Raw genomic sequence first — 27,662 nt, forward strand, 5'->3', positions numbered from 1 at the left:
AAACATATATACAAAACTAAGTTATAATAATAAAGCTGTCCAGTGAGCATAGAAACAAAGCCAGAAAACTAGATTCTCGTAATAATTTGTTTCACCAAGCAGGTGCCCAATTCATTCATTCATTTACTCAATAATCATTTATTAAGTATGCACATTATCATCTTATTCTCAATGCTAAGATATCATTGTTAGTAAGAGGCAAGTTCATACTCTGATAGAGTCAACGTTTTATTAAAAGAGATGGACAACCTCCCATGTGTAAATACAAAAGGCAGCAGGGCTCTATCTCTCCCACCGCCCGTGTTCAGTGGTCTCAAGCTGTTTTCCCCACCCCGGGGAGACCGATGGAGATGGGCAGGTGAAGGAAGCAATGAGTGCCAGGCTGGTCGGTGTCAATTGCAGTTTATTCCACTCTCCATTCCCCTTCTGCTTCTGTCTCTCAGCCCTTCTGCTTCCCTCTCTCCCAAGCCCCCCTCACTCTCACTTCTTTCACTTTGTGCTCTGCTTCTGTGTCTTCTCTCTCTCCTTCTCGTACAATCTTAGTTTATATAACAATCACATAGGGTAGTGACACAAAGGTGGGTCGGAACATTAACAAATCAACAAAGAGAGATAAGACCACTCCTCAAGGACAAAATCTCATCTAAGGAGATTACTCCAGATTACTAGGAGATCCACTCAAGGGTGGGATCCAAACAAGAATGTGTCCCTTTCTTCTCTCCTCAACTAGTAATCCACTTACTTCTAGTATTTCTAGCAATGTCATTCTGTATGAGCACAGTAAGAGATATAAACTTAAGGTTTGGTTCTTCCTGGGGACATCTCACTAGACATTCCAGACCACAGTCCTCAGGCCAAGTTAATCTTCCTAACTCCAGCAGGGTCCGAGTCTCGTCGTTACTTTTGGATCATGACAGCATTTGTCCATGATCATGCTCTCAACTTATAGTTGAGTATTGTGGCACTTTGGCCTGGCCCATTTCGATGCCAGGGTAGCTCACAGCTTGCCCTGGGTCCTTTCAGTCCCTTGTCGGGACCCGCTTTTGGAGTGCTAGGAATGAAGGGCAACTGAGTCAAGAAAGCAGATGCCCAAGAGTAAATATTATTCGGAGTCAATCAACTCCCAAGTTACAAGAGCATAATATTAACTATCATCCTGTGTCCATACAGAAAGGACGTTGCTTTAAGGTAAATTATGCAAAAGAGAGAAAAGCAATATTCAAGTTACAATACAAGTTCAATGTCCTATGGGGCTGGAGCAATAGCACAGCGGGTAGGGCGTTTGCCTTGCATGCGGCCAACCCGGGTTCAAATCCTAACATCCCATATGGTCCCCTGAGCACCGCCAGGAGTAATTCCTGAGTGCAAAGCCAGGAGTAACCCCTATGCATCGCCAGGCTGACCCAAAAAGCAAAAAAAACAAGTTCAATGTCCTAGAAGGAACTGATCTTACAAGTTAACAGAATCTGATTAGGGGAAAAGGTGATTAACCAGTTGGGGAGGAGAGCACAGAGAAGAGTTTACAGATAAACAAAGGAACGGGAGTGTCTCCAGAGCACTTAAACCTAAGTTCCCTGTGGCAAGGAAGGACAAACCAATGTTATCCTAAACTCCCATAGAAAATGTTGTTTTCAGGCCCAAGAGTGAAAGTACAGTACAGTGGAGAGGGCATTTGCCTTGCATGTGGCCAACCCAGGTTCGATCCCCAGCATCCCATATGGTCCCCTGAGTACAACCAGGAGTAATTTCTGAGTGCAGTCCAGTAATAACCCCCAAGAATCGCCAGCTGTGAGAAGAGAAAGGAAAGGAAAGGAGAGGGGAGGGGAGGGGAGGGGAGGGGAGGGGAGGGGAGGGGAGGGGAGGGGAGGGGAGGGGAGGGGAGGAGAGGGGAGGAGAGGAGAGGAGAGGAGAGGAGAGGAGAGGAGAGGAGAGGAGAGGAGGAGGGGAGGTGGAGGGAGGGGGAGGGGAGGGGAGAGGAGGGGAGGGGAGGGGAGGGGAGGGGAGGGAGGGAGGGGAGGGGAGGGGAGGGGAGGAGAGGAGAGGGGAGGGGAGGAGAGGGGAGGAGAGGAGAGGAGAGGAGAGGAGAGGAGAGGAGAGGAGAGGAGAGGAGAGGAGAGGAGAGGAGAGAGAGGAGAGGAGAGGAGAGGAGAGGAGAGGGAGGGAGGGGAGGGGAGGGAGGGGAGGGGAGGGGAGGGGAGGGAGGGGAGGGGAGGGGAGGGGAGGGAGGGAGGGGAGGGGAGGGGAGGGGAGGGGAGGGAGGGGAGGAGAGGAGAGAGAGGAGAGGAGAGGAGAGGGAGAGGAGAGGAGAGGAGAGGAGAGGAGAGGAGAGGAGAGGAGAGGAGAGGAGAGGAGAGGAGAGGAGAGGAGAGGAGAGGAGAGGAGAGGAGAGGAGAGGAGAGCTTACCACAAATATGACCTCAGTATGTGTGTGGGAGACAATGACCAGGACCAATGCAGTGGACAGGTAGGGATGAAAATGGAAGCAGACAAGGAACAGACATGTAGTTTTATAGCCACAATAAAGATTTTAATCTAGGAGTTATTTCTAAGCTATTGGAGAAGTTTTGATGAAAGGCAGATCCAAGAAGGCAGGCCTTGGATTAAAGTGAGAGGTACACTTGCATTTTGATTTGGGAGAAGTAAGCCTAGATGCTATGCTAGGAATGTGACATGAGATACAGTTCTGGCTAATAGCAAATGAAGTGTATGCATCTTTATTAAAAGGAACATTCATATACTGCTTCTTATCTTTTCTGCTTCCTAATTGGCTGAAATGTGGGCATAAAATTGGACAATGAAAGATCAGCTTCATATTAAAAGTGGGAAAACAGCAAAATAGAGTAGTCTACATTTGTTTTGTTTTGTTTTGTTTTTGGCCCCAGTCACACCCAGTGATGTTCAAGGGTTACTCCCGACCCTGCACTCAAGAATTACTCCAGGCAGTGCTCAGGGAACCATAGTCTACATCCTTGATTGGCATGAAGCTTTCAGAAATTTCATAGTTACCAGGATATTTGTTTGTTATCACTTGCAGTTGAGTCTGATCCTCACATCCTTCCTTCTCAGTCCTCCACAGATTGAACCAAAACTTCAAAGTTTGACTCGTGTTTTCCCAGTAATATTGATGGAAAATAATGGATTCTATCATCATTTGTTTTTGTTTTGTGGTTGTACCAAGTGGTACTCAAGGATCATCCCTGGTGAGCCCAGGGGATAATATGGGGTGCTACGGATCCAACCCAGGTCAGTTACATGCAAGGCAAGTACCCTACCCACTATAACTCCAGCCCCTATCATCATTTCAATAGGACTTTCATAACTTATCAGTTACTTGCTGTGTGACCCAAACTCCACTTAGTAAGCTTTCCTGGTTTATTCTGTAAAGTCTGTATGTGTCTTTATTTGGTGGATCTAATGTTCTCATTCCTTGACTCTTAATATATGTAGTAGTATTCTCCCCATAGCCCAAAAATGTCGTTGACCTTGATAAAAATTTGTACTTTCTTATCTTAGGGTCCCATAACTTTTCTTTAATTTTTGGTTCCTAGGGCCCAAATTAAACCCAGGGCCTCATATACATGCTATACCACTGAGTTACATCACCAGCAAGAAGTCTATAACTCTTTTCTTTTTCTTTTTGGGTCACACCCAGTGATGCTCAGGGATTACTCCTGGCTTTGCACTCAGAAATCACTCCTGGCAGTGCTCGGGAGACCATCGGGGATGCTGGGAATCGAACCTGGGTCAGCTGCGTGCAAGGCAAACCTGCTATGCTATCACTTTGGTCCCCTGTCTGTCTGTCCTTCTGTCGTCCCATTGTTCATCTATTTGCTCAAGTGGGCAACAGTAATGTCTCCATTGTGAGACTTGTTACTGTTTTGGGCATATCAAATACGCCACAGGTAGCTTGTGAGGCTCTGTCGTGCAGGTGGGATACTCTCGGTAGCTTGCCAGGTTATCTGAGAGGGACGGAGGAATCCAACCCAGGTCCGCTACGTGCAAGGCAAATGCCCTACCTGCTGTGCTATCGCTCCAGCCCCCTTTTATAAATAGCATTATACATATGTATATGTTTTGGGCCACACCCGGCAGTGTTCAGGGCTTACTCCTGGCTCCACGCTCAGGGATCACTTCTAGCAGGCTACAGGGATTTATGTGGTACTGGGATTGAAGCAGGTCAGCCATGTACAAGGCCAACACTCTACCTGCTGTACTATTGCTCCAGCCTTGAGTTTTAATCACTATGTTTTAATACCTAAAGGCATTTTGAAGTTAATCTCCAAAATTGTCACAAAAATCTGATTTTTGAGGGTAAATTCAAACTCTATTATGTTTACTTGAAATGAGAAGTGCCTATGGACTACAACTGTCTTCTTTCAGAATCTTAAATAAATTATTCCAAATAAAAGTATTATGGGGGTGGGACCAATACTCAGCAGTGAATGAACAAGTACCAGTGAATGAACCAGGGTTGGCTGCATGTAAAGCAAGTGCCTTATGCCCTATACTATCCTCCTAAATTTAAAAAAAAAAAATTTCCCCCTTAATACCAGCCTGGAGATTTTTCAGTGAGAAGGTGATTCCTAAAAAATTGGCCAAGTCCAGGGCTGGAGCGATAGCACAGCGGGTAGGGTGTTTGCCTTGCACTCGGCCAACCTGGGTTCAAATCCCAGCATCACATATGGTCCCCTGAGCACCACCAGGAGTAACTCCTGAGTGCATGAGCCAGGAGTAACCCCTGTGCAATGCCAGGTGTGACCCAAAAGGAAAAAAAAAATTGGCCAAGTCCTTATTCGTTAAAGAATATAATGAGAATTCCCACGTCTTTCCAGATATAAAAAAAACGAAAACCAAGACTTCTCATCAGCATTCTATTTTAGAAGCTTGCCTATATGGGGAAGCTGAAGAAAAGATGATTTATCTTCTCTGATTGAATTTCTCTATAGCCACCATATGTGCCTTCTCAAGATATTTAACAAGTTTGGGGGTTCTAGATGTGATTGTTTCCCCCGGCCCCCACAAGCCCTTTTCTTCAATAATCATTTCTCCTCTCAAAACATCCATACTCATTCTAGCAATACCATCTTGTATTGCCCTCTAAGTATCTATCAACTTTTCTGCTATTGTGCTGTTAATATACTTTATCTTATCCCACTGAGACCCGGAAGGTAAAGGTGAGGAAGGCTGACCCAGGGTTTTGCAAGTAGATGAGCCTGTAACAGCACTCACTCGTAGCCCACCTCCACATAGCACATGCTTGCCCCATAGGTTCCACTTGGCACAGCATCTCTGCCTTCAATATGAGGGTGCAGAGGGATGTGTGCTCCCTTAAGTTCTACTGTGTAACACTGACTGATCTTTGACTTTAGCTTGTTTAATTTTTTCCTTTTTTTACTTTAGAATAAATATTTATGCAGATGGTCTGGAGAGATAGTACAGCAGGTAAGAAGCTTGCTTTGCCCGTGGCCAACCAGGGATCCATCCCCAGCATCCCATATTTGCATGGGCACCTCCAGGAATGATCCCTGAGTGCAGAGCCAGGAATAACCCCTGAGCATTGACAGCTATGGCCCCAAAACAAAACATACAAAGAAAAAAATTATGCAGAAATGGAAAATATACCCAAGGCTTTGAAGATAAAAACAAAATTTACTCTAATTTCAGTCTAGGTTATTTCAAAGTACTGGACATTTCTCAGTTTTACTACATGTGCCTTACTGTATTGGGATATAAAGAGAAAACACTACAAGATTAGTTGCAATGTCATCTGCAGACTATGCAAAGAGAGGACAAATAACAGGAAAATGAAAAAAGCCATTGTAATAAATCCTTGCTAATAGGCACAAAGTTTACTGTTGAAGCATGTTATTTTTAACTTACCTTAGAAGATAGAGACAAAATAAGACTTTATTCAATGCAGAACTATTTATGCTAACATTTAAATTTATTTTCATTTAAATTTTATGACAAAATCGATATTTAATTTACCCTAGTCAGTCTCACACTTGATAATCGATATTTTTTCCTTTCAAAAAATGTTGGCCAATAAATCTTAAATACACAAATAAGATGTCATTGTATCTCAATTCAGTTACTTTCAAACTATTAATTAGGTGACTTCCTTATTAATGGCTCAGTCATTTTTTTCTTTACATTGTTTGCTAATCCCTTACATTTGTTTTGTTTTGTAGTCACATCCAGCTATGCTCAGGAGTTACTTCTGGCTCTGCAACCAGGAATACTCCTGGCGGTACTCTGGGGAATTTTATGGGGTGCTGGAGCCATGTACAAGGTCTAAATGCCTTACCCCTGTACCATCACTCAGGCTCCTAATCTTTTACATTTTTAAAGTAATGTTATTTTTCTTTAGCCAATTAAATGCATGTACCATATATTCCCTGATTTGTTCGAGTTAAGACTTCCCATTTCAGGGTTGGAGGGAGAGCAGAGTGGGTAAGGTACTTGACTTGCATGCAGCTGAACCAGGTTCAATCCCTGGCACCCCATACGGTCCCATAAGCCCTGCCTTGAGTGATCCCTGAGTGCAGACAAGAGTTAGGAGTAAGCCCTGAGCAAAGCTGGGTGTGGCCCAAACAACTGACAAACAAAACAATAGATTCCCTATTTCACAATGGAACTTTTCAAATTCAAAAATATCTCATTTGTTGGATAAATATGCTTAGTCTGTATAAATACCCCTGCAGATAAATTAATCTACCATTTAAGGTTTACATTAATTTTTTTCTTAGACTCCACTCTTTTTTATTGATGTACACTATTATTTCAAATTAACCTTAAAACAAAATTACATTTCTTTCAGTTATTTATCTGCTATAGCCTGCTACGTTCAATTTTCTAACTATAAAATGGTCCTTTTCCATCCGAAATTTGGGGAAATAAACCAGTTATCCCTAGAAAAAAACGAGTGTTGTTGCCAGTGGAAATGCTAACAGGTTAAAATAAGCTGGTTTAGTAAAATAATATTAAAAACCAAATTCTGATATTGTCTTTATTTAGCAACCACCACTGCACATTCTCCAAGCTTGATATACAGCACTTGCAAGCAGGAGAGTCAAAACAACTGCTTCTTTACACGTGGGGAAGAATATTATCAGCGCCATCAGCACCTTAGAAAAGAATGATGATCCAGCTATGCAAATTTAAAGTCTTCACATAAAATCCATACATAAACCTAATCTGATGGAGGGAAAACACTTTTATCCGCTCATCACCACTATGAAAATTGAGTGTACAGTCGTCTACCTCTCCCATTTCGAATTCCTTTTTATTTTCTCCTGTTCAGAAAATAAAGACATTTTAATGTCTCATCATGGCTGTTCACGGAGAGAAGGGCCTTTTATTTCCAGGAGCCAGAGACGCCGGTTGTTAGGCGAAGGCACAGCAGGAGACGTCAAATTCGATCACAGGAATCATTTATTTTTGCATACAGACAGATATGTCAAAAGTCTTCAAAAGTCTCCCGTGTACTAGTAAGGGCAGGGAGTTGTCCACCCATCTAGTATGAATAGTATGAAGCGTGGTTTTGGGGGGGGGGGGTATTTATTTTTGACCTTAGAATTATTTGATGGTCGGGCTCCACCGCACGTCGTCCCGCGCTTACAGAGACTGCAGAGCCGGGCTCAGTGCGGGCTGGTCCCGGGGGAGAGAAGCCGAGGGGCCAGCCGGGGTCGGATGCTCCAGCCGGCAGCCACGCTCGCTGGCCGGGGCCGTTTCGGGGCCGTCCGCCGGCGCCGAGCACAGCGGGGCGGCGGCCGCGGCAGCTCCGGCGAGCCGAGGCTCGGGCCAGCTCGCGGGTCGCAGCGGGCGCGACTGTGTGAGTGAGCCCCGCAGCGGGTGGAGGCCCGCGGCAGCGGCGGCGGCGGCAGCAGCTCGGAGGCGGCAGCAGCTCGGAGACGGCCGCAGCGCGCCTCGGCCCCGCAGGCCAGCCAGGCCCGGGCCGCGCTCTGCCGGGCCCCGCCACCGCGTTGCCAAGGCGACCGCCGCGGAACGTTCCCGAGGCGGGCCCCGCCCCCCGGCCAATCGGACGGCCGCTCGCCGCAGCCGGGGATTCTCTTTGTTCCGCAGCCATTACTGGCCCCGGACGGGAGGCAGCGCCGCTTCGGCAAGAGGGCCCGAGCGCCGGAGGCCTCTGGGATGGTGTGGGACCGGGTAGGTGGCGTGTGGGTGCGTGGCCCCGAACTGCCGGGGGGCGGGGGCGGACGCCGGCGGTTCCGAAGCCGCCGGACGGACGGGGCGGCGGCGAGAGGCGCCCGGCGCGCCGCCCCTCAGGTGCCCGCCCGGCCGTTTGGAGCCCGGCGGCAGCGCGGCGCGGTTCCAAGCCCAACAGCTGCCGGCTGCGGCGTCCGGCGCGCCGCCGAGCAGGCCGGGGCGGCGGCGGCTCCGCAGGTGACCGATTCGGGGCCTCTTAACGGGGGCGAGCTAGCTGGCGGCCCGCCTCTGCCCCCGGGGAGCCGCCCCCCAGAGGACCCGTCTTTGTCCCCGCTCGTCGCCCTCTGCCCGGCCGCCCGCGCCCGTGCCCGCCCTCGCCTCTCTCCTCAGCGGCGGATCTCTTATTCCCGGCCGGCCGCTCTGGGGGCGCCCCTGCCGTGGGGGCGGGCGGGGCGGGGCGGGGTGGGGGGGCTCGGGGCCGCCCGATCTGTTTACAGAATTGTAACTTGTCCGGGTTTCGCGTAGGATGGAGAGACAGGGACAGAGAGTGTGAGCAGTGTGTATGGGGAGGGGGGGCCCGGGGGGGGGAGAGAGAGTTGTGTCTGTGTGAGAGAGAGACAGAGACACAGAGACAGAGACGGGGGAGAGAGTTCCGTGTGAGAGGAAGTGGGTGTGTGAGAGTGCATTGTGTGGGGGGTGTGTGAGAGGGAAAGTTGTGTGTGAGAGTGTGTGAGAGTGTTGTGGGCGGTGTGTGTGTGGGTGTGAGAGGGAGAGAAAGTTGTGTGGGTGAGTGGTGTGGGTGTGAGAGAGGGAGGGAAAATTGTGTTTGAGAGCGTGTGAGAATGATGTGTGTGTGTGTGTGTGTGTGTGTGTGTGTGTTTTGCACTGGGAACCCTTTTGTACTTCCCACGCGAGCATGCCAAAGGGAAAAAACTGCTGAGGGAGCCGACCCGCCACCACAGACAACCTGTTTGGGGAATGATTGGTTTTTCCTTCCTTTTCAAAATGATCACCTTGTTTGTTGACCGGTTTGTGGGGGTGGCTGGGGTTTAAATAAAGGCTGGGATTTTTTTCAAGGACTGCTTAAATTTAGGTCTGTGTATCTTCAGAATCACAAGGTAGATCCTTCAGCAGGGATGATGGTAGATGTTTTAAAATGGGAGGCTCGCCATCGATTGACTTTGACAGTTGCACTAAGAAGATTAGTAACAATCTTGCTCTGAAACTGCTGACTACAAGTGATGAGTGCTTACATACTTTTTTTTTTTTGAGGGGGGTGGGGGGTATTGGGATGCAGAGGTGGAAAATGGAAGGTGGTAAACTTGGCAGCACTGAACTGCTCGTTTTTTAGGATAACAAAAGTTCTCTGCTGGATTTGTTTCCCTATTATAAAGCAAAGTTTTTACTTTAGAATGATGAATAAAGTATACTTTGTGATGGAGGGAATGATTCCATCTTCTCGGGTACGATTCTGTTTTCTACTTTCCCCTGCCCTGCACCCTGCACCCTGTTCTTCTCAAAGATTGCAAGCTCCAAGATGAAAACTTGCAACTTTTTGAAGGTGCAGATTTCTTTATTTCACTCCCCTGCCTATGCAGCACATGAGTTCATAACAGTTTGGCGATGAGATTTTTATACCTCAACTGATTTACTGTAAACCTAATAAAGTCTTTAGTACTCTGTTTCTTTTTTCCTAAAGAGGGGTCTTCACCCGAATTTTTCCTGATGTGGTTGCATCTTCACTTTTAAGTATTAAGAATTAATATGTTCCTCTCACAGGAGTATGCATAAAAATTGTTTAAAGTAATCAAGCTTATTACCATTATATATTGTGAGTAGGATAAGAGTATAGTGAACATGTGTGTGATTCTGGTTGTAAATATTTACATTAGCAACAGCTATTGTATTCATTGTTTTTATAACTAGTTTTTCTTACTTGCATAATTATAAAGTCATTAGATAGTCAGTTTTTCTAACCACAGTAATGAACTGTATTGGAATGTAAAATGTGCTATATTTAGAAGAATTACTGCGTTTAACAGTGTTGGATTCTACAAATACTGTTTTAAAGAAACTTTATTATAAAGAAAGCCAAACCAAGTGACATAAGTAGCGAAATAAAAGCAGAAAATAAAAGTGGGAGTAATTTTTATTGCCTGGAATTAAAGTATGACTATTTCTGAGCTTAATATTTTAACATACATAGTAATGCCAAAAAGTTCTGCCCCCCACAAAAACTTTATAATTTATTAGCAAAGATGAGAGAACTCAGAATCAATGTGACGCATTCATTGATGTTTTCAAAAACCACAGAGAACAGTGCCACCTTCAAAAGGGAAGCCTCAAGACAGAGAAATCCCCAGAGGTTAGGGACTGGAATTGGTCCCATTCAGCCAGTGCTGTAGTGGATTTTTGGTGAGTGATGGTAGGTGAGATCTCCTGGGTTGCCAAATCACAGAGGGAGACAGGTGTGTGAGTGGTAACTAGATTTGAAATTGTGGTTTTGGGTGGGTGTTAGTAAAGGAGAAAATTTCTACGTGCAAGCTTGATGACTCTAAGACCTCCTTACTGGAATTCATTGAAGGATTGTCCAGGATTGTCAGATGTAATAAATTGAGACTACTGGCATGCCAGAGTCTAAAGAGCTAAATGGGATTTTGGAACAAAATAGAGATGCAGGTGCTGGAGCACATAGTATAGCTGTTAGTGCCTTTGCCTTGCATAAGACCGACCCAATGTTCTATCCCCAATACCACTTACGGTCTCCCAAACCCATCAGGACTGATACCTGAGCACAGAGCCAGGAGTAAGCCCTGAACACTGCTGGATGTGGCTTCCCCTCTCCCGCTACCCCACCCTCCCAAAAAAAGAAAAAGAAGGATGCAGATTTTTCTTGGAATTACCTGGAGTAGGTAGAACCTATACAAGAATGGCCACATCTTATTCTGGATGGCACCCTATGGCAGAGCAGTGTTTGGAAGCAGAACTGAAAGAAAGTTGAAAGTTAACTCTGAAAATGACATTTGAATTGATGTATGCCTTTCTAAAGGTTAAAATGGAAAGGAATAGAGATCTAAAGCAAGGCCTCTTGGTTTCAGATCTTGGCACCTTCCATAATTAACTGGACAACTTACTTCACTGTGACTCATTTTTTTTGTTTGTTTCATAGTGTTGTGGACTAAATATAAGCTCTTAGAATTGGGGCTAGCATATAGTAAATACTCCATAAATAATAACTCACATTCTTATCATCATTGGTATTTTAGAATGCTATAGAAATAACTATAAAGTAACAAAAATTGCTAATATTTGAGCTTTGAGGTAACTGTTAACACATCGATGCATTTTTCTTGATTTGTGTTTTTATACAGTCCAGATTCTTACTATATGAATATTTTGATTTCTGCTTCTTTAAAACCATCATAAGCAGGGCTGGAGCAATAGCACAGTGGGTAGGGTGTTTGCCTTGCACGAGGCTGACCCAGATTCGAGTCCCAGCATCCCATATGGCCCCCCTTACACTGCCAGGAGTAATTCCTGAGTGCAGAGCCAGGAGTAAATCCTGTGCATCGCCGGGTGTGACCCCAAAACACAAAAAACAACAACAAAAAACCCATCATAAGCACTTTCTCAGGTATTTTGTCAGCTTCTTATAATACGAATTATAATACAAATATATTTTATAAAATGCATGTATATAATATAAAATGCATGTTTATGTGATTTTTCTCATAATTAAACATTTTCTTATTTCATAGCAAGTTTTTAAGGAGTTTTTTTAGCACTTAAACTACTTCTACGTAAAGAAATAATACTTACACATAACAAAGAAATAATACGTATACATAAAAAATTAATCAGGGGACAGAGCAATAGTTCAGTGCATATAGCACTTGCCTTGCGTGCAACTGACCTGCATTCAATTCCTGGCATCCCAAATAATCCCCTAAGCACTGCCAGGAGTGTGGTCTCGAGCATCGCTGGGTGTGGCCTAAGAAAATAACAAAACTTGTACATAAAACAATTTCTGGGACTGGGGAGATAGTTCAGAAGTCAGGGCTGGAGTCACAATCTAGTATGCATAGGGCTCCAGGTCTGATCTAGGTCTGGGTCATAGTAAATGAACATCTAGAACTCATGGTCTGTATTGCCAAATTATTATTACTTAGGGAATTGCAATATGGACTCAAATTGAAGAGCACTGTATTTATTACACTTCTTGAGCTGGGCTTACAGAGGGCGTGAAATAATACTTTGTCCACATAATATACTACCCCTTATTTAGCATAAGTTGTTACATACATACCAAGTCTCAGTGTAGCCATGTTAAACATAAGAGTTACTTCCATTTTTGTTAGTAGGAGACTGAAAATTAGATAAGCAAGCCTTTTGACCAAGGACTCAAGTCTTTTCAAGTCTGGATCTGCCTGGTTGTAGGTACATTCTTCTTGTACATGTTTATGCAGTAATTATATTCAGAATCTTACATTGAATAATTATAGAATCTTACAATGAATTTTTATAATTCCTTGAACACTAAATCTACTAATTGTAGACCATAGATCATATTATTAAGATTGAAACTGAGTTGGAAATAAGGAATTAATGGATAAATTACAAATTTAGACCAGTTAAGAATTACCTGTCTGCAGGGATCAGAGTGATTGCACAGTGGGTAGGGCATTTGCCGTATACTCGACCTGGGTTTGATCCCCGACATCCCATATGGTCCACCCGTGCACCGCCAGGTGTAATTCTTGAATGCAGAGCCAGGAATAACTACTGAGCATAGTTACCTCTATCCTTGCCCCACTCCACACAAAAGCCACCAAAATAAATTTTTTTTTCAAAAAAGAATTGTCTGGATTGTTAAATATTTATTTACTTATTTGTATATTTTGGTGGTGTTGGGATATACCTGCCAGTGCTTAGGGGTCCATGTTAGCACAAACATTCATAAAGAAGACTCAAATCTGAGGGATACTCAGATTCAGGGTGCTCAGATCTAGTGTGCTCTCAACCCCATATGGGCCCTCAGCCTGCTGTACTTTGGGAGTTGTACAGTGTCAGGTATCAAACTGGGATCTCATACAAACTAATCTAGCTTTACCACTTATCTCTCTGGCCACATTCTAGAAAAGAAGGGAAAAATCCTTAACTGAGAGATAAAATTTGTAACAAATAAAACTGGTTTCTAAATGAATGCAGCAAGCATATCTGGGTGAAACACTGTTAATAATTACTTTAACACGGAGGAAAGGGGAAAAAATTATCAAAATTGATGTAATTAAGAGAAATGACAGGGGTCCAGACCAGGAGAATAAGGCAACCCACATAGTGTGACAGATAATTTTATACTTGAAACTAAAGTCAAAAAATGAAGTTGCAGTTTACGATTGACTTGGAAGCACTCTGCAGCAATCTAATAGTGGCTTCCTTAGTTCTCAATGTAATAGCTGTTTCCTAGAACAAAGGAATGCTAGAATGGTCAGGACCCCTTTGCTTTGTCTTTGCTATCAAGACATTGTCATTGTCACTGTCATCACGTTGCTCATCGATTTGTTCGAGCGGGCACAGTAACGTCTCTCATTGAGAGACTTATTGTTACTGTTTTTGGCATATCCAATACGCATGGGTAGCTTGCTAGGCTCTGCTTGCTAGGAGAGCCTGGCAAGCTACCGAGAGGGTCGGAGGAATCGAACTTGGTTCAGCTGCGTGAAAGGCGAATGCCCAACTGCTGTGCTATCGCTCCAACCAAGACATTAGGGACATGAAATATTTCAGCAATTAGTGAAGTTGCTGAATAGATACAAATAAGTTACTGGGGTTCAACTATTGAGTTAGCCCCAAACTGTAAATAAACCAAGGAATCCATCCAAATGGAGTATAAAACAAATTGCCAGTAGAAACAATGTTTTTGGAAAATATTTAGGGACATAATAGTATAGTTTCTTTTGGTGGAATACAGGATAACAAAAGTGATGAATTACAATGGCAAACTATGAAGAATTTTGTGTATTCCGTGTGTTCATTCACTAAGTATTTTGTTAATTTTGACATTGGGGGCACTTTTTTTTATATTTATTTTTATTATTTTTTTAAATTTTATCACCATGTGGAAAGTTACAGAGTTCTCAGGTTTATGTCTCAGTTATACCATATTCAAACACCATCCCTTCACCAGTGCCCATATTCCACCACCAAAATCCCCGGTATACCCCCCGCCCCCCACCCCAACTGTATAACTGATGAATTTCACTTTATTTTCTCTTCACCTTGATTACGTTCCATATTTCAACACAAAATTCACTATTGTTGTGGGAGTTATACCCCCAAACAAGATAACCCTAATAAGGAGGCATTTGATAATTAGTTTTCCATTAAAAGATTGTATGTTTTCAGGTTTTAGTGTCCCAGTCCCGAATCCTGGAGCCGTGTTAGTTGCTGCTCAGTGTCGCCAGGGCTCCATCTGGAGAAGGCGTGCTGGCGGCATCTCCTCCTTGCGGCACCTCCTCCTTCCGGCCCCCCGGTGTTGCTGGCCCCGATTCGGGTCCAGAGCATTGTCCGGGCCGCGTTGCTCACCAGAATGCCTGCCGCTTCTCTGTGGATTGTGGCAAGATGGCGCCAGGGGTGGGTCGAGGGCGTGACTTCCGGTGGCCGGGACCACTAGGAGTTTTGGGCTGGCGCTGCCCCACTCCAGTGTGGGGGCACTTTCTATTTGTTCACTTAGAAGGTAAATTCCCCCCCCCCCCTTCAGTGTTTTGTTTGTTCCCTGAAAATGGAATAGTAGACTAGGTAAGATTGGAACTTGTGCCTTATTTGTATCTACTTTTGTACTTGATACCATCCTTTTTTGCTTAGGGACATTGCTAAAACTAAAGCCCTAAAGTAAGGCCTGAGCAAAATGTTTATGATAGAGCAAAATGGCCACTGAGCAAGGAGGATAAGTGGTCGGTGTAGAGAATGAGGTCGGGAAGGAAAAGAAGAAATGGGAGATGGTTGAGCAGATTCCATAGAGCTTATTACAGGGATTAGATTTTCTCTGCATTGAAACAGGGTTCACTACCATAAATAGAGGGGCTGAATGTCTTAATTTGTAAGACTCAGTCTGACAACTGTATTGAGAAAAGAGGGGCTGGGGTAGAATAGGAAAACCAGGGAGTAGCCCAGTGAGATTGAAAATCCAGTAATTCAGTGAGATGAGGCACAGTGCCTAGTGCCAGTGAAGAGAGTGAGGCATAAGATCCTGATGTAGTTTTAATATTAAAAAAAAGAAAAAGAAAAAACACCTCACTTTAAAAGGAGAGATTTGAATAGTCAAAGAGACAGCAAATTCAAGACTAATCCCAAACATTTCTTACCTGAGCTGCTAGGAAGGATGTAGCTGCATTGACAGAAAATGAGAAAGTCTGTAGGTAGAGCAGGCATCTAGGGAGGAATTTTTTGGTTTGGAGTTGGATATCTATTGTTAGCCATTTAGACAGTGATGCTGAATAGATTGTTGATTGTGAGAATGGAGTTAGGAAGAGAGGCTTCTTATCATTTGTGGTTTGTTTTTGGTTTTTTGCTTTTTGGGTCACACCCGGCAATGCACAGGGGTTACCTCCTGGCTCTGCACTCAGGAGTCACTCCTGACTTGGTCTTTAAGCCATGAGACTGAATGATATTACCACTGAATTGAGAAGGTAAAGGGAATTTGAAAAAAACAAACAAACAGAAAAACAAGAACTGATCCCTGGGACTCATCAATGTAAGAGCAGTGAAAAGAAAGGCAAAGGAGATTTAAAAGGAAGGAACCAGCACTGAGGTAATGAGATAACCAGGGCTGTGTGGTATCCTGGAAAGCGCAAAGAGTAGTGTTTCAAGGATAAGGGAACAAAGAGCTGTGTCAAATGTTTCTCATGGGTCAAGTAAGTTGAGCATAATCAATGGCATAAGGTATTTCACAACATAACATGGAAGTTACTAGAGAAACTGAGTAGTTTTAGGGAGAGTAGTGCAAACAAATTCCTTTGTTTGACTGAAGTAGGTTTAAAACTGGAAGGAGAGGCCTCAGATAAAGCTCAGCCATTGAGTTCCTAGATTCCAGGAAGGGAGAGACTTGGCAGCAGACAAAATGAGAGACAACTTTTTGAGAAATAATGCTACAAAAAAACCAAAACCAAAAAATGGGGTAACAAGAGGTAGGGATTTTTTTTTTTAATGAGAGAAATAACAGTTTGTTTTTTTAAAGAAATAACTTAGGTGATTTTTTTTTCTTTACAAAGGAATAATCTGGAGCACTGCTATGCTGTGGCCCTAAAACAAAACAAAATTATTTGGAAGAAGTCTGGAATGTACTAACAGATATCTACTTTTCCTCATTGATTTTATCTCTAGGTCTTAACCTAAATTTTACCTACTTCAATAGTATATAATACTGTATTCTATCTTCCCTCACTTGTCATGCTGAATTTTTTTATTTTTGCATAGCACATACCACCTTCTAACCGGCTATGTCAGGCCTCAGTATGCTATTATTCCATGAGCCTGTTTTTGTACTGTCTATGAGCTAGGATTGGTTTTGACATTTTTAAAGGGTTGTAAAATAGAAATAGAGAACCTGCAAAGCCAAGCATATTTATTATCTGGCCCTTTGCAGAAAACGTTTGTACTATATAGTCTGTTTATTGTCTTTTCCTTTCCCATGTAAGTGCCGAGAGGGCAAAGATCTTTCATTTATTTCTGTATCTGCAGTAATTAAAACACTACCTAGAATATTCTAGCCACTCAGTAAATAATTGTTAAATAAATTAATTTCTTGTAGTGGTGCAAATTTTAAAATAAAGTTTAGTGTTTATCAGTAAGCTGTACCACATTTAGTAATAAAATAGAGCTAAATATACTAGAAAACTATAAAACATTTTGAATGAGTTGTTGGAGAAAAAATTATGTTTTTGAGCGACACTTGGCAGTGTTCTGGGGTTATGCCTGACTCTATACTCGGGGATCCCTTCTGGTAGTGCTCATATGGGATCAAACCATATAGAATCATATGGGACCATGAAAGACCACATAGAGTGAACCATTATGGGATCAAATCCAAGTCAACTGCATGCAAGTCAAGTGCCATACCTGCTGTACTATCGCTCCTGGGAAGAAAGTTTTTATTTCTGCAGAAATCTACACAAAAAACTGCACATCAAATGAGCAATCATGTATTACAAGAGAGGAGGAGACAAGGATTAGGAGAGGTATTTATTTGAGGGGAGCTAGAATTCCATGTCTTGTTTCTTTCTGTCACAATCAATCTGTTTTTTTTTTCCCCAATCTGTCTTATCTGTCTCTTCATATATATGGAAAACAGTTATGTATTGGTTCTCATCTAAATATTTAAATTTTTCTTTTATTGTACAGAATCTCAAAAGTCATCTAAATATTTTTTAATGAAGAGAAAGATGGAAAAGGAAGGTACTTAAGAAAGCAATGAGGAAAAATAGACAGTAATGAACAAAAAAGAAGGAGGAAAAGAACATTGCCTTTCTTAGAAAAATAGAATTATTGGAGAAAAAACATAGAAAAGTGAAAGACCTTTGATGGAAACAAGTACTGCATTATGAGAGGACTGGAACATAGAAGGAGAGCAGAAACTGCTAGGAACTTTGGAGAGATGTTTCTTTTTTTTTTTTTTTTTTTTTTTGCTTTTTGGGTCACACCCAGCAATGCTCAGGGGTTACTCCTGGCTTTGCACTCAGGAATTACTCCTGGCGGTGCGTGGGGGACCATATGGGATGCTGGGGATCGAACCCGGGTCGGCCGCGTGCAAGGCAAACGCCCTACCCGCTGTGCTATCGCTCCGGCCCCTGGAGAGATGTTTCTTTAGGAATAATATTATAGACAATGGAATGGGTATGAGGTTTTCTTTTAAATGTAACGAGAAAGCATTGTAAAGCTTTCAGAGAGACATGATTTAATTAAAAATTTAATATTGGGGTTGAGGCTATAGCACAGCGGGTAGGACGTTTGCCTTGCACGCAGCTGACCCGGGTTCAATTCCCAGCATCCCATATGGTCCCCCAAGTACTGTCAGGAGTAATTTCTGAGTGCAGAGCCAGAAGTAACCCCTGTGCATCACTGGGTGAGACCCAAAAAGCAAAAAAAAAATTAAAATAAAATAAAATGGGCAAGAAAAACCTATTGTATCTGGACTAGAGCAGGCAGTAAGAAATCAGAAGTGTTTAGATTCAGCTTTTTTTCCCCTGAAGTACTTGTGAATTGTTTGTATGTTGGAAATCGAGGATGGGTCCTTAGTCTATTGCTCTGAACTATAGAATGAAAACAGATAGCATTTGATAGTGTTCAGGCAACTGGAGAAAGAATAGATGAATGAATGGGAAGATAATCAGTAATTCTGTGCCAGGTACCGAAGTTTGAGATACCTATTAACAAATAAGTAGTTATGTCCTGTAAGATGTTGGTACCTGAGCTGGAGTTCAGGGTGCTATCTAGTGACATAGACTTCGTGAGATTGTGTAGCTAGAGATAAGAAAGGGTTCTAGAATACTTTGGTGTGGGGACCAGCAAAAGAGGCTGACAGAAGTTAGTGAAGTGAAAGGACTTATGATGCCACAAGGACTTCCTTGCCTGTGTTTAGTGCTGTGCAGAAATTAAAATGAGAATAAAGAAAAATCCTTTTTTTGGCATCAAAGGATTCTTAATTTTTTTGGAGTAAAGAGAGATGGTGATTTTATACAACTTGAAGTGTGTCTGTGAGTGAAGGAAATGAAGAGGTTGAAGAGTAGTAGGTGATTAATAGGGCAGAAGCTGGTTTTGTTTTTTAAATATTTAATTTAGAGAAAATTGTGAGGATAATTGAGAATAATTATATCCTCCTCACTCGAACTCAACAATTAACATTTTCTACATTCTTTACCCCTACCTACCTACCTACCTACCTACACACACACACACACACACACACAGAGTTTTTTTAAAAATCATTTGAAGGTAAGTTACATACATCTTATTCTTACCTATTACTATTTCACTGTGCACATTATAAGATTCAGGTTATTCTCTTCTGATGTGGCACAGGTTTCTCAAATTTAGGAATATTTGCTTTTGCCGGCCTTTTTTCTTTCTTTTTTTATAAAATTGCAATTTTATTACTTGTTTCAGTAGCATCCTTTATAACATTTTTCCTCTAATATGAAATCCAGCACCTGGTTTGATAATACATTGAATTGTCTTTTTATTTATTTATTTATTTTGCTTTTTGGGTCACACCCAGTGATGCACAGGGGTTACTCCTGGCTCTGCACTCAGGAATTACTCCTGGCGGTGCTCAGGGGACCATATAGGATGCTGGGAATCGAACCTGGGTCGGCCGCATGCAAGGCAAACGCACTACCCGTTGTTCTATTGCTCCAGCCCCCTGGATTTTAATTCTTTATAATTGTGAATTAAAATTTAATTGTCAGAGAATTAGAACAGAAGGAAAGACAAGTGAAAGAAAAGTATATTTTGAAGAAATGGCACAATTAAAATTTACACATAAATTTAACAGAATATGGCAATAATTATATGTTTTCAGAGTTGTTATCTTATAGTAAAGGAAAAACCATGGATTCATTTTGTGATAGTTTAGTTGGCATTATATGACATCTAGAGTGTTGATCTATGTTTCAGAAACAATTTGTTTCAGCTCATAAAATGCTGAGTCATTCATACCTTAATTAGAAAAATATTGAGACAAGTTTAGAAAAAGCATATAAAGAATTGTTGAAGCCAAAGGTCTTCTAAATGTGAATTAGAATGATCCATTGGATTTTTAGTTCAATAATGTTTTACAGTTTTGGGCTACACGATTTTGAGCAGATAATTTGGATAAAATCCATTTTCAACTGTTCCTTAATGTTACATCTGTAAAATGTAATCCCATTATAGCACCTTTTCACAGGAACCCAAGTGTTTGCTGAAAGATCAAGTGATGCATAGCTGTCCTTCAGTAAACTTAGTCCCAAGTACACTTCAGTGGTTGAGTTGAGTATAAATTTCCGTGATGAAGTTAGGAGGAGGGGTTTTGAAGGATTTCAGTAACAGATACAAGAAGTAGGCTGGCTTTTTTGTTTGTGGAATGTGACCAGATGTATTTATAAAAAAATGAATGTTTGACTTCTAGAAGCTTTACTTCTGAAGGTCAGTAGTTGCCTTTCAAATGAGAAAATGAACCAAGTGTCAACCTTGTCAACCAGTCAACCTAGTCTTACACAAGATTCCCTATCTCATACACACACGTTCCCACCCCCACCCCCTTAATGTTGTTTTGTCTGTTTATTACCCGAGAAAGAAGTTTTTATGTTTTTTTGTTTTGTTTTGGGGGGTCCACACCTGTCATGCTCAGGAATCACTCCTGGCTCTGCACTCTGGAATCACTCCTGGCAGGCTCAGGGGACCATAAGGGATGCCAGGGATTGAACTCCAGTTGGCTGAGTGCAAGGCTAGTGCCCTCCCTGCTGTACTACTGCTCTGACCCTGAAGAGGCATTTTGCCCACTCAAGACCCCCATAAAGTACGCTGCACTGGGTTGAAGTGCACTTCTCCAGAAGGCAGTGGCTGTAAGTTCATGTTTGTGTTGCCTCCCCCAATACCTTACCTTGGCCTGGCATGAAACAGTGAAGAAACAATAATGGTAGGAGTTGTTTTGTTTTTCTGGAGTGTTGTTTAACATGGGCTGGAGCGATAGCACAGCAGTAGGGCGTTCACCTTTCACGCGGCCGACCCATGTTTGATTCCTCTGCCCCTCTCGGAGAGCCCCGGCAAACTACCGAGAGTATTGAGCCCGCGCAGCAGAGCCTGGGAAGCTACCTGTGGTGTATGGATGTGCCAAAAACAGTAACAATAAGTCTTACAATGAGAGACATTACTGGTGCCTGCTCGAGCAAATCGATGAGCAACGGAGTGACATTTGTTTAACATAAGTAGTTAGCTCAAAATCAGAAGAGTGATAAAGCAGTTTAAACATTTAATGTAGAAGTTTGGTGGGGGAAACTTAAGACCCCATAGAGTAATACAAGGCTGCGGTCTATAAAGGGAAAAAAATCTCGAATAAAAATTCCAACTTTATTTTAATCGTATATCATGGGTTAGAGGTTTTGTTTTGATATCAGTACTTGCCAATCAGGTGCATAGCACACAAGTTTTTTTTTTTTATCTTTTTCTTAAATGTTTCCAAAATTATATATAGAGTGTAACTTCAGACAGTTAATACTGTTGGAGATTTTTATTATTTATTTTCATCAAAATTTTTAAAGAATGGATGTGTAATCTTAATTTATAAACTTAGTACTGCTAGTTCTTAGCTTCCTTCTAGTTATTTTTATTTAATAGTTGATAACTACATCTCTATAGTAACTTAGTTAAAATGTTTTATTTCTTTATCTTATATGCATTATTTTTACTAATTATAAACATTTTCTATGTCATTACAAAAATTAAAAAATTAACTTTTTTAATGGCTACTAGTAGCACAACCGTTGACAATTGTTTGTAACCATAGATTTATTGTTTATGAGAAATAATCCTGGGGTAAAATCTTTGAGAATACTCTTTCTTTTATTGTATTTAGGATTCTTAGGGATAATCTCAAAAGTGTAATGAAGACAAAGGATATAAACGTGTTTATGACTAGATGCAAATTATTGTTGATTTCCAGTAGCTTGTATTATTTAACACCAGTTACATCAAGAATTTGTTAGAGCTGGTTCATATCTCCAGCAGCATAGGATATTAGTGTTATAAAATTATCTTGGCTGACTGGTTTAAAGGGCTGGAGCGATAGCACAGCAGGTAGGGCGTTTGCTTTGCACGCAACCGACCCAGCTTCGATTCCTCTGCCCCTCTCGGAGAGCCCGGCAATCTACCGAGCGTATCTGTCCTGCATGGCAGAGCCTGGCAAGCTCCCCATGATGTTTTGGATATGCCATAAACAGTAACAAGTCTCACAATGGAGACGTTACTGGTGCCCGCCCGAGCAAATCGGTGAGCAATGGGATGACAGTGATACAGTGAACTGGTTTAAAAACATTACTTCATTATTCATATTTATATTTATTGATTACTAGTAAGGGTCAGCATTTTCTTTGTTGTATTTTTAATATTCTCTGTTGGTTCTAAATTAATTTTTCCAATAAGGAAAGTTATTAATGTAATGCTATCTGGTTGGATCATCAAATTTTGTGTTGCTCTAATGTTGCTGAAATAAAGCACATGTTAATCTACACTATTTCTAAGTGGTGCTTCCTAGAAATGTGTATGGAAATGTTGTGGACCCTTTGAGATGTAGCTGAGTTTTGGAAAGTATTACCAACACCATACCAGGATAAGTAGCTTCAGTTCCTATACCTCACACTGATACATAAAGTATTAGGGAAATAAATGTTGTGGGGGGCAAGGGATATGACTTGGCGGTAGAATACATGTTTTGAATGTGAGGTCCTGGGTTTGATCCCTGGCACTGTGAAAAATTAATGAATGTTGTGAAGTATTTTCTCCTTTGATGACACTGGATTCCATGATTGCCTGTGCTCAAAATCAAATGATACTTTATCAGATTATACTTTAGTAAAAGGAGAGGAATGGAGAGCAGGGGTAGAAGTAGATGAGTAAAGAATTCTCTTTGAAAAAAAAAAAGAATTCTCTTTGTTCATGAAAAAGTGGTAGGCTAGGGAGATGGCTCAGCTCCAGGTTTAATCCCTAGCTTGGTCTCCTAAGCACCAACAGTAGTCCCTGAGTACTGCTGAGTTTGGCCCAAAACCAAACAAAACAAGTATATGAAGGGGATGCACACCTGAACTGCCAGCTGCCTTTTGTCTTTGGTTCTCTGTATTTCTACTAAGTTAATTTTTCACCCTCTGGGTATATTCATTTTACTTAATACCTCTTAGAGACTTCCATGTCAGTGCTCAAATTTATTCTGGTGTTCAACTAAAGAAATTCATTACCATGATACTAACCACTCTTACTGTTCTTAAGAACTCAGTTGCTTCCTTTGAGATAATACATTTGTTTTATATAATTCTGATTATGTATTTGAATATTGGTATTCTCAATGTTGTTAATATTTGTATTCTGTTTTGGATACAATTGAATGCTGTTTTGGTGATTTGGTATTTCTATCCTGCTTCTGTTCTCTTGGTTCCAAAAAATGGGAACTAAGATTTTCTTGAGAAAGGTGATTTATTTTAAGTTATTTGTAGAAGTAGAAAGCCATCAGAAAGCATCTCCCAGAAACATCCTTTATGGTGAAATACGAACCCAGGCTCACTGGTTTCTTACATTTCTTTGTGATGTTTTTACCTCTTCTCTGCTTGCTTAGATTTTTTTCCCTTTAATAATTCTATATATGGAGTTGAATAATGGCCACCTTCTTAACATACTGTGATCTTTTAACTTCTGTTTGGAGAATTAATAAAAGGTACATAATTTTTGAGTATTTTCTGTACATATTTCTGAGAAGGAAGTGCAGTTGATTTAGTTCAGTTGCCCCATCCTATTTTAATCAATTGCATTTAGGAAATGCAGTCACAAAGTATCTGCCACTAGACCCATCACTTGGACATGGACTATAAGCCACTCACTTCACTTTTAAAAAGGCCTTAGGTTTATTGATCAGCAATAGAAGATCAGTGTACTTTGCAAAAACAAATGGGGAAAGAGCCTCTTTGTAGAATTAGGTGTTCTATGTTTTAAAAATAGAAATTAAATTCTTCCTTGTAATATTAATTTCTGGGTTTTAATTTTCCTTTTTTAAAAAAAATAAAAAGAACAGTGTGGATATCGTCTAATGCTCTATTCATCCTGAAAATAAACTGGTATTGTCTAACAATACATTTCTTAGTATCCCAATAATTAATTGATGTGACTTAATTTATTTATTTATTTAATTTTGCTTTTTGGGTCACACCCAGCAATGCTCAGGGGTTACTCCTGGCTTTGCACTCAGGAATTGCTCCTGGCAGTGCTTGGGGGACCATATGGGATGCCGGGGATCGAACCCATGTCGGCCGTGTGCAAGGCAAATGCCCTACCCGCTGTGCTATTTGCTCCGGCCCCTAATTGATGTGACTTTAAATGTTTAATTATATGTATTTTTATATGTGCATGTGCTTGTGTGTATACATATACACATTTATAATTATGTGCCACAATGACATTTTAGTCTGTGACAGACAACATATAAGATAGTGATTCCTATGTATAGATATATCATAGACTATGCCATGTAGTTTTGTATGGTTCATTGGTTGATGTTTGCAGTGATGAAAAAACCAAAATGGTATGTTTTTCAGATTATCTATCTGTCGTAAAGTAATGCATAACTGTATTCCACATCTTGTTTATCTAGGCTTCTTCATTTGCGTGTGATTTCTATATCTTAACTCCTACAAATAATGCTGCAGTGATCATAAGATTCTGGATGTCTCTTTGGGATCATCATCTTATTTCCTTACAACATATACCCAAAAGTGAAGAGCTGGATCATGTATTACTTTTATTTTTAACTTGATCAGGAATTCCATGCAGCTTTTTGTAGTGGCTGCACCAATGGGTTGGGAAGAAGGTTCCATTTTCTATCGGCACTTGAGATATGCCTCACTGTGGTGTTTGTTCTTTGCCCTTAGATGCTTATGGCTGCTCCTGGCTCTGTGTTTGTAGGTTGCCCCCAGTGGAGCTTGAGGAACCATGTGGGGCGAGATATCAAACTAGACCTCCTGCATACAACCTATTGAGCTGTCTCTCTAGCTTTCATTGTGGTCTTGGTTTGCATTTCCCTAGTAATCATAATCACTAGTGATTAGTGATGTGAAATATCTTTTCAAATGCTTTTCCTTTGTCTATCAAGATTTAAAAAAATGTTCTCTATACATACTATACAACACATACACAAGTGTATCATGTGCTATTTATTGCATATTAATTATATTTTAATAGACTGGTAAATAAGACAAGATTTTATCTCTTCCAATTTTAACATTGTATACAAATAAAATTTCCATTATGCTTCCTAAAAAAAGTTCTCCAAATATGGTATTTCACATTATTTGTATATGTTGAACTATCTTTTGCAACATGAAGATTAATTTCACTTGATGAGCATGTATGATTCCTTTAATGACTTGTGGGATTTGGTTTGCTAGTATTTTGTTAAGTAATTGTGACTAGTGTATAACAGTTATATTAGCTAGAAAGTTTTGTTTCTTGTTGTGTATTTGATTGGTTTTGGTATTTGGGTGTTTCAAGTCTCATAAAATAAGTTTAGAAGTGTCCCCTCCTTTTCAAATTTTTTTGGGAAGCATTTAAGAGTATTAATATGAATTGTTCTTTGAATGTTTGATACAGTTCACCAGTGAAGCCATCTGATATTGGACTTTTCCTGTTCTTGTCAGTTTTTGTACTGATTCAATCAGTTACATATTGCTTTGTTCAGGTTTTCTATTTTTTATTATCCAGGCTTGTAAGGTTGTATGTTTTAGGAATTTTTTCCCCCAATTTATTGGTGTATAATTGTTCATAATTGTCTTTTAGAACGCTTTTTCTTTCAATCACTAATACTGTTGCTCCCATGCTTGATTTTCTTTTTCTTTTTCTTGGTGAATATAGCTAAAGGATTTTCAATTTGATTTATCTTTTCAAAGAACTAGCTCTTAGTTTCATTGATCTTTTCTATTACCTTTTTAGTTTTTCCATTTCGTTTTAGCTATTTTTATTTTTACTCTTCTTACTAACCTGAAATTTCATTTGTTATTCTCTGGTTCTTTGGGGTCTAAAGTTAGGCTATTGATTTAGTATCATTCCCCCCCCCCATATATATGTTATTGTTATCACTATATCACTATCATCCCATTGTTCATCGATTAGCTTGAGCAGGCACCAGTAACGTCTCCTTTGTGAGACTCGTTATAAATTATAAAATTCTCTTTTAGAGTTACTTTTGTTGTAGTTATACATTTTAGAATACCGTGTAGTTTTTGTTTCAAGATTTCAGAAAAAATGTTTTTTAAACAAATCCACATGCAATATAATTCTCAATGGTGAAAAACTGAAATCGTTCCCTCTGAGATCTGGTACAAGGAAAGATGTCCAGTATCTCCACTTTAATTCAGTATAGTGTTAGAGATCTTAACAACAGCAATTAGGCCAGGGAAAAAAGTCAGAGAAATCCAAACAGGGAAAAAGAAATCAAAGTTTGCAGAGGATATGATAATATACCCCAGAGACCACTGGAAAAACTCTGGAAACAATAAACCAGTACAGCAAAGTAGGCAACTGCAATATCAACACACAAAAATTTGTCACATTGCTATGAGTGACAAAATGAGCTAGAATTGAATGTGATCAAAGAGTCTACTTTGTTCAGAATAGTGTCCCAAAACATAAAGTACCCAGGAATCAACAAAAGATGTGAAAAACCATGAAAATTGAGCCACTTATTAAAGAGATAGAAGACCTTTGGAGAGGTTCATGGCTTAGAAGAATCAATATTCTCAAAATGATCATCCTACCTAGATTATTATATAGGTTCAGTGGAATCCCACCCAGAATCCAGTGATAGTCTCTAGGGACTTTAGAATGTCAATGATAAAGCTTATATGGAACCATAAAATATACTAAAAAGCCAAAGCCATACTGAGAAATCAGAAATTGGTAGGTGTCTCATTACCTAAGTTGAAACTATACTATAAAATTATGGTAATCAGGGGCTGGAGTGATAGCACAGCGGGTAGGGCGTTTGCCTTGCACGCGGCCGACCCGGGTTCGAATCCCAGCATCCCATATGGTCCCCTGAGCACCGCCAGGGGTGATTCCTGAGTTCATGAGCCAGGAGTGACCCCTGTGCATCGCCGGGTGTGACCCAAAAAGCAAAAAAAAAAAAAAACAAAAAAAAAATTATGGTAATCAAAACAGCATGCTATGGTACATACTTACTTTTAACAGTGAATTTATACATTTATACATTTTATAGTTTTGTAATGTTAATTATTTTTAATTTAGCTTGAACATTTTTTTGTACTTACGTCTAGTTTTTTTTTTGTACTTAGGTCTAGTAATAGTGAATTTTCTTAGCTTTTTGGTAGAGAAAGTATCTCCTTGATATTTGAAGAAAAATAAATACTTTCGGCTTTATGAAGTACTCTTTTATTAATGTTTACCAGTAAAATTAAGCATTTGGGTCATGTGTCCATTAATCTGCAGAGGTCTTCCTGAAAGGATATGCTAAAGGTTGCATTCATTTAAAATTTTCTTAGTATGAATTTTTATTTTCTTTTTAACCCCTTGCTGATCTTTTTTGTTTTTGTTTTGGGGTCACACCAGCAATACTCAGGGGTTACTCCTGGCTCTGCACTCAGGAATCACTCTTGGTGGTGCTTGGGGGACCATATGGGATGCTGGGAATCGAACCCACGTGAGCCCAGGTCAGCCGTGTGCAAGGCAGATGCCCTACCCGCTGTGCT

The 27,662-nt window shown here is 40.9% G+C and overlaps 1 protein-coding gene across 2 annotated transcripts in view; it reads left to right on the forward strand.

Moving 5' to 3' along the window:
• The first annotated feature begins 8,060 nt into the window (after window positions 1–8,060).
• Window positions 8,061–27,662, forward strand: part of TNPO1 (transportin 1) — a 94,083-nt gene continuing 74,481 nt past the window's right edge. For both annotated transcript variants that reach the window (XR_008629254.1, XM_055131778.1), the window contains exon 1: window positions 8,061–8,169. Coding sequence is in view for 1 of the 2 variants with exons in the window: in XM_055131778.1 (XP_054987753.1) it covers window positions 8,155–8,169 (15 nt within the window). In the remaining variant the exon portion in view is untranslated. The remainder of the gene's footprint in view (window positions 8,170–27,662) is intronic.

The sequence above is a fragment of the Sorex araneus genome, chromosome 1, assembly GCF_027595985.1.
Source record: "Sorex araneus isolate mSorAra2 chromosome 1, mSorAra2.pri, whole genome shotgun sequence".
NCBI lineage: Eukaryota > Metazoa > Chordata > Mammalia > Eulipotyphla > Soricidae > Sorex > Sorex araneus.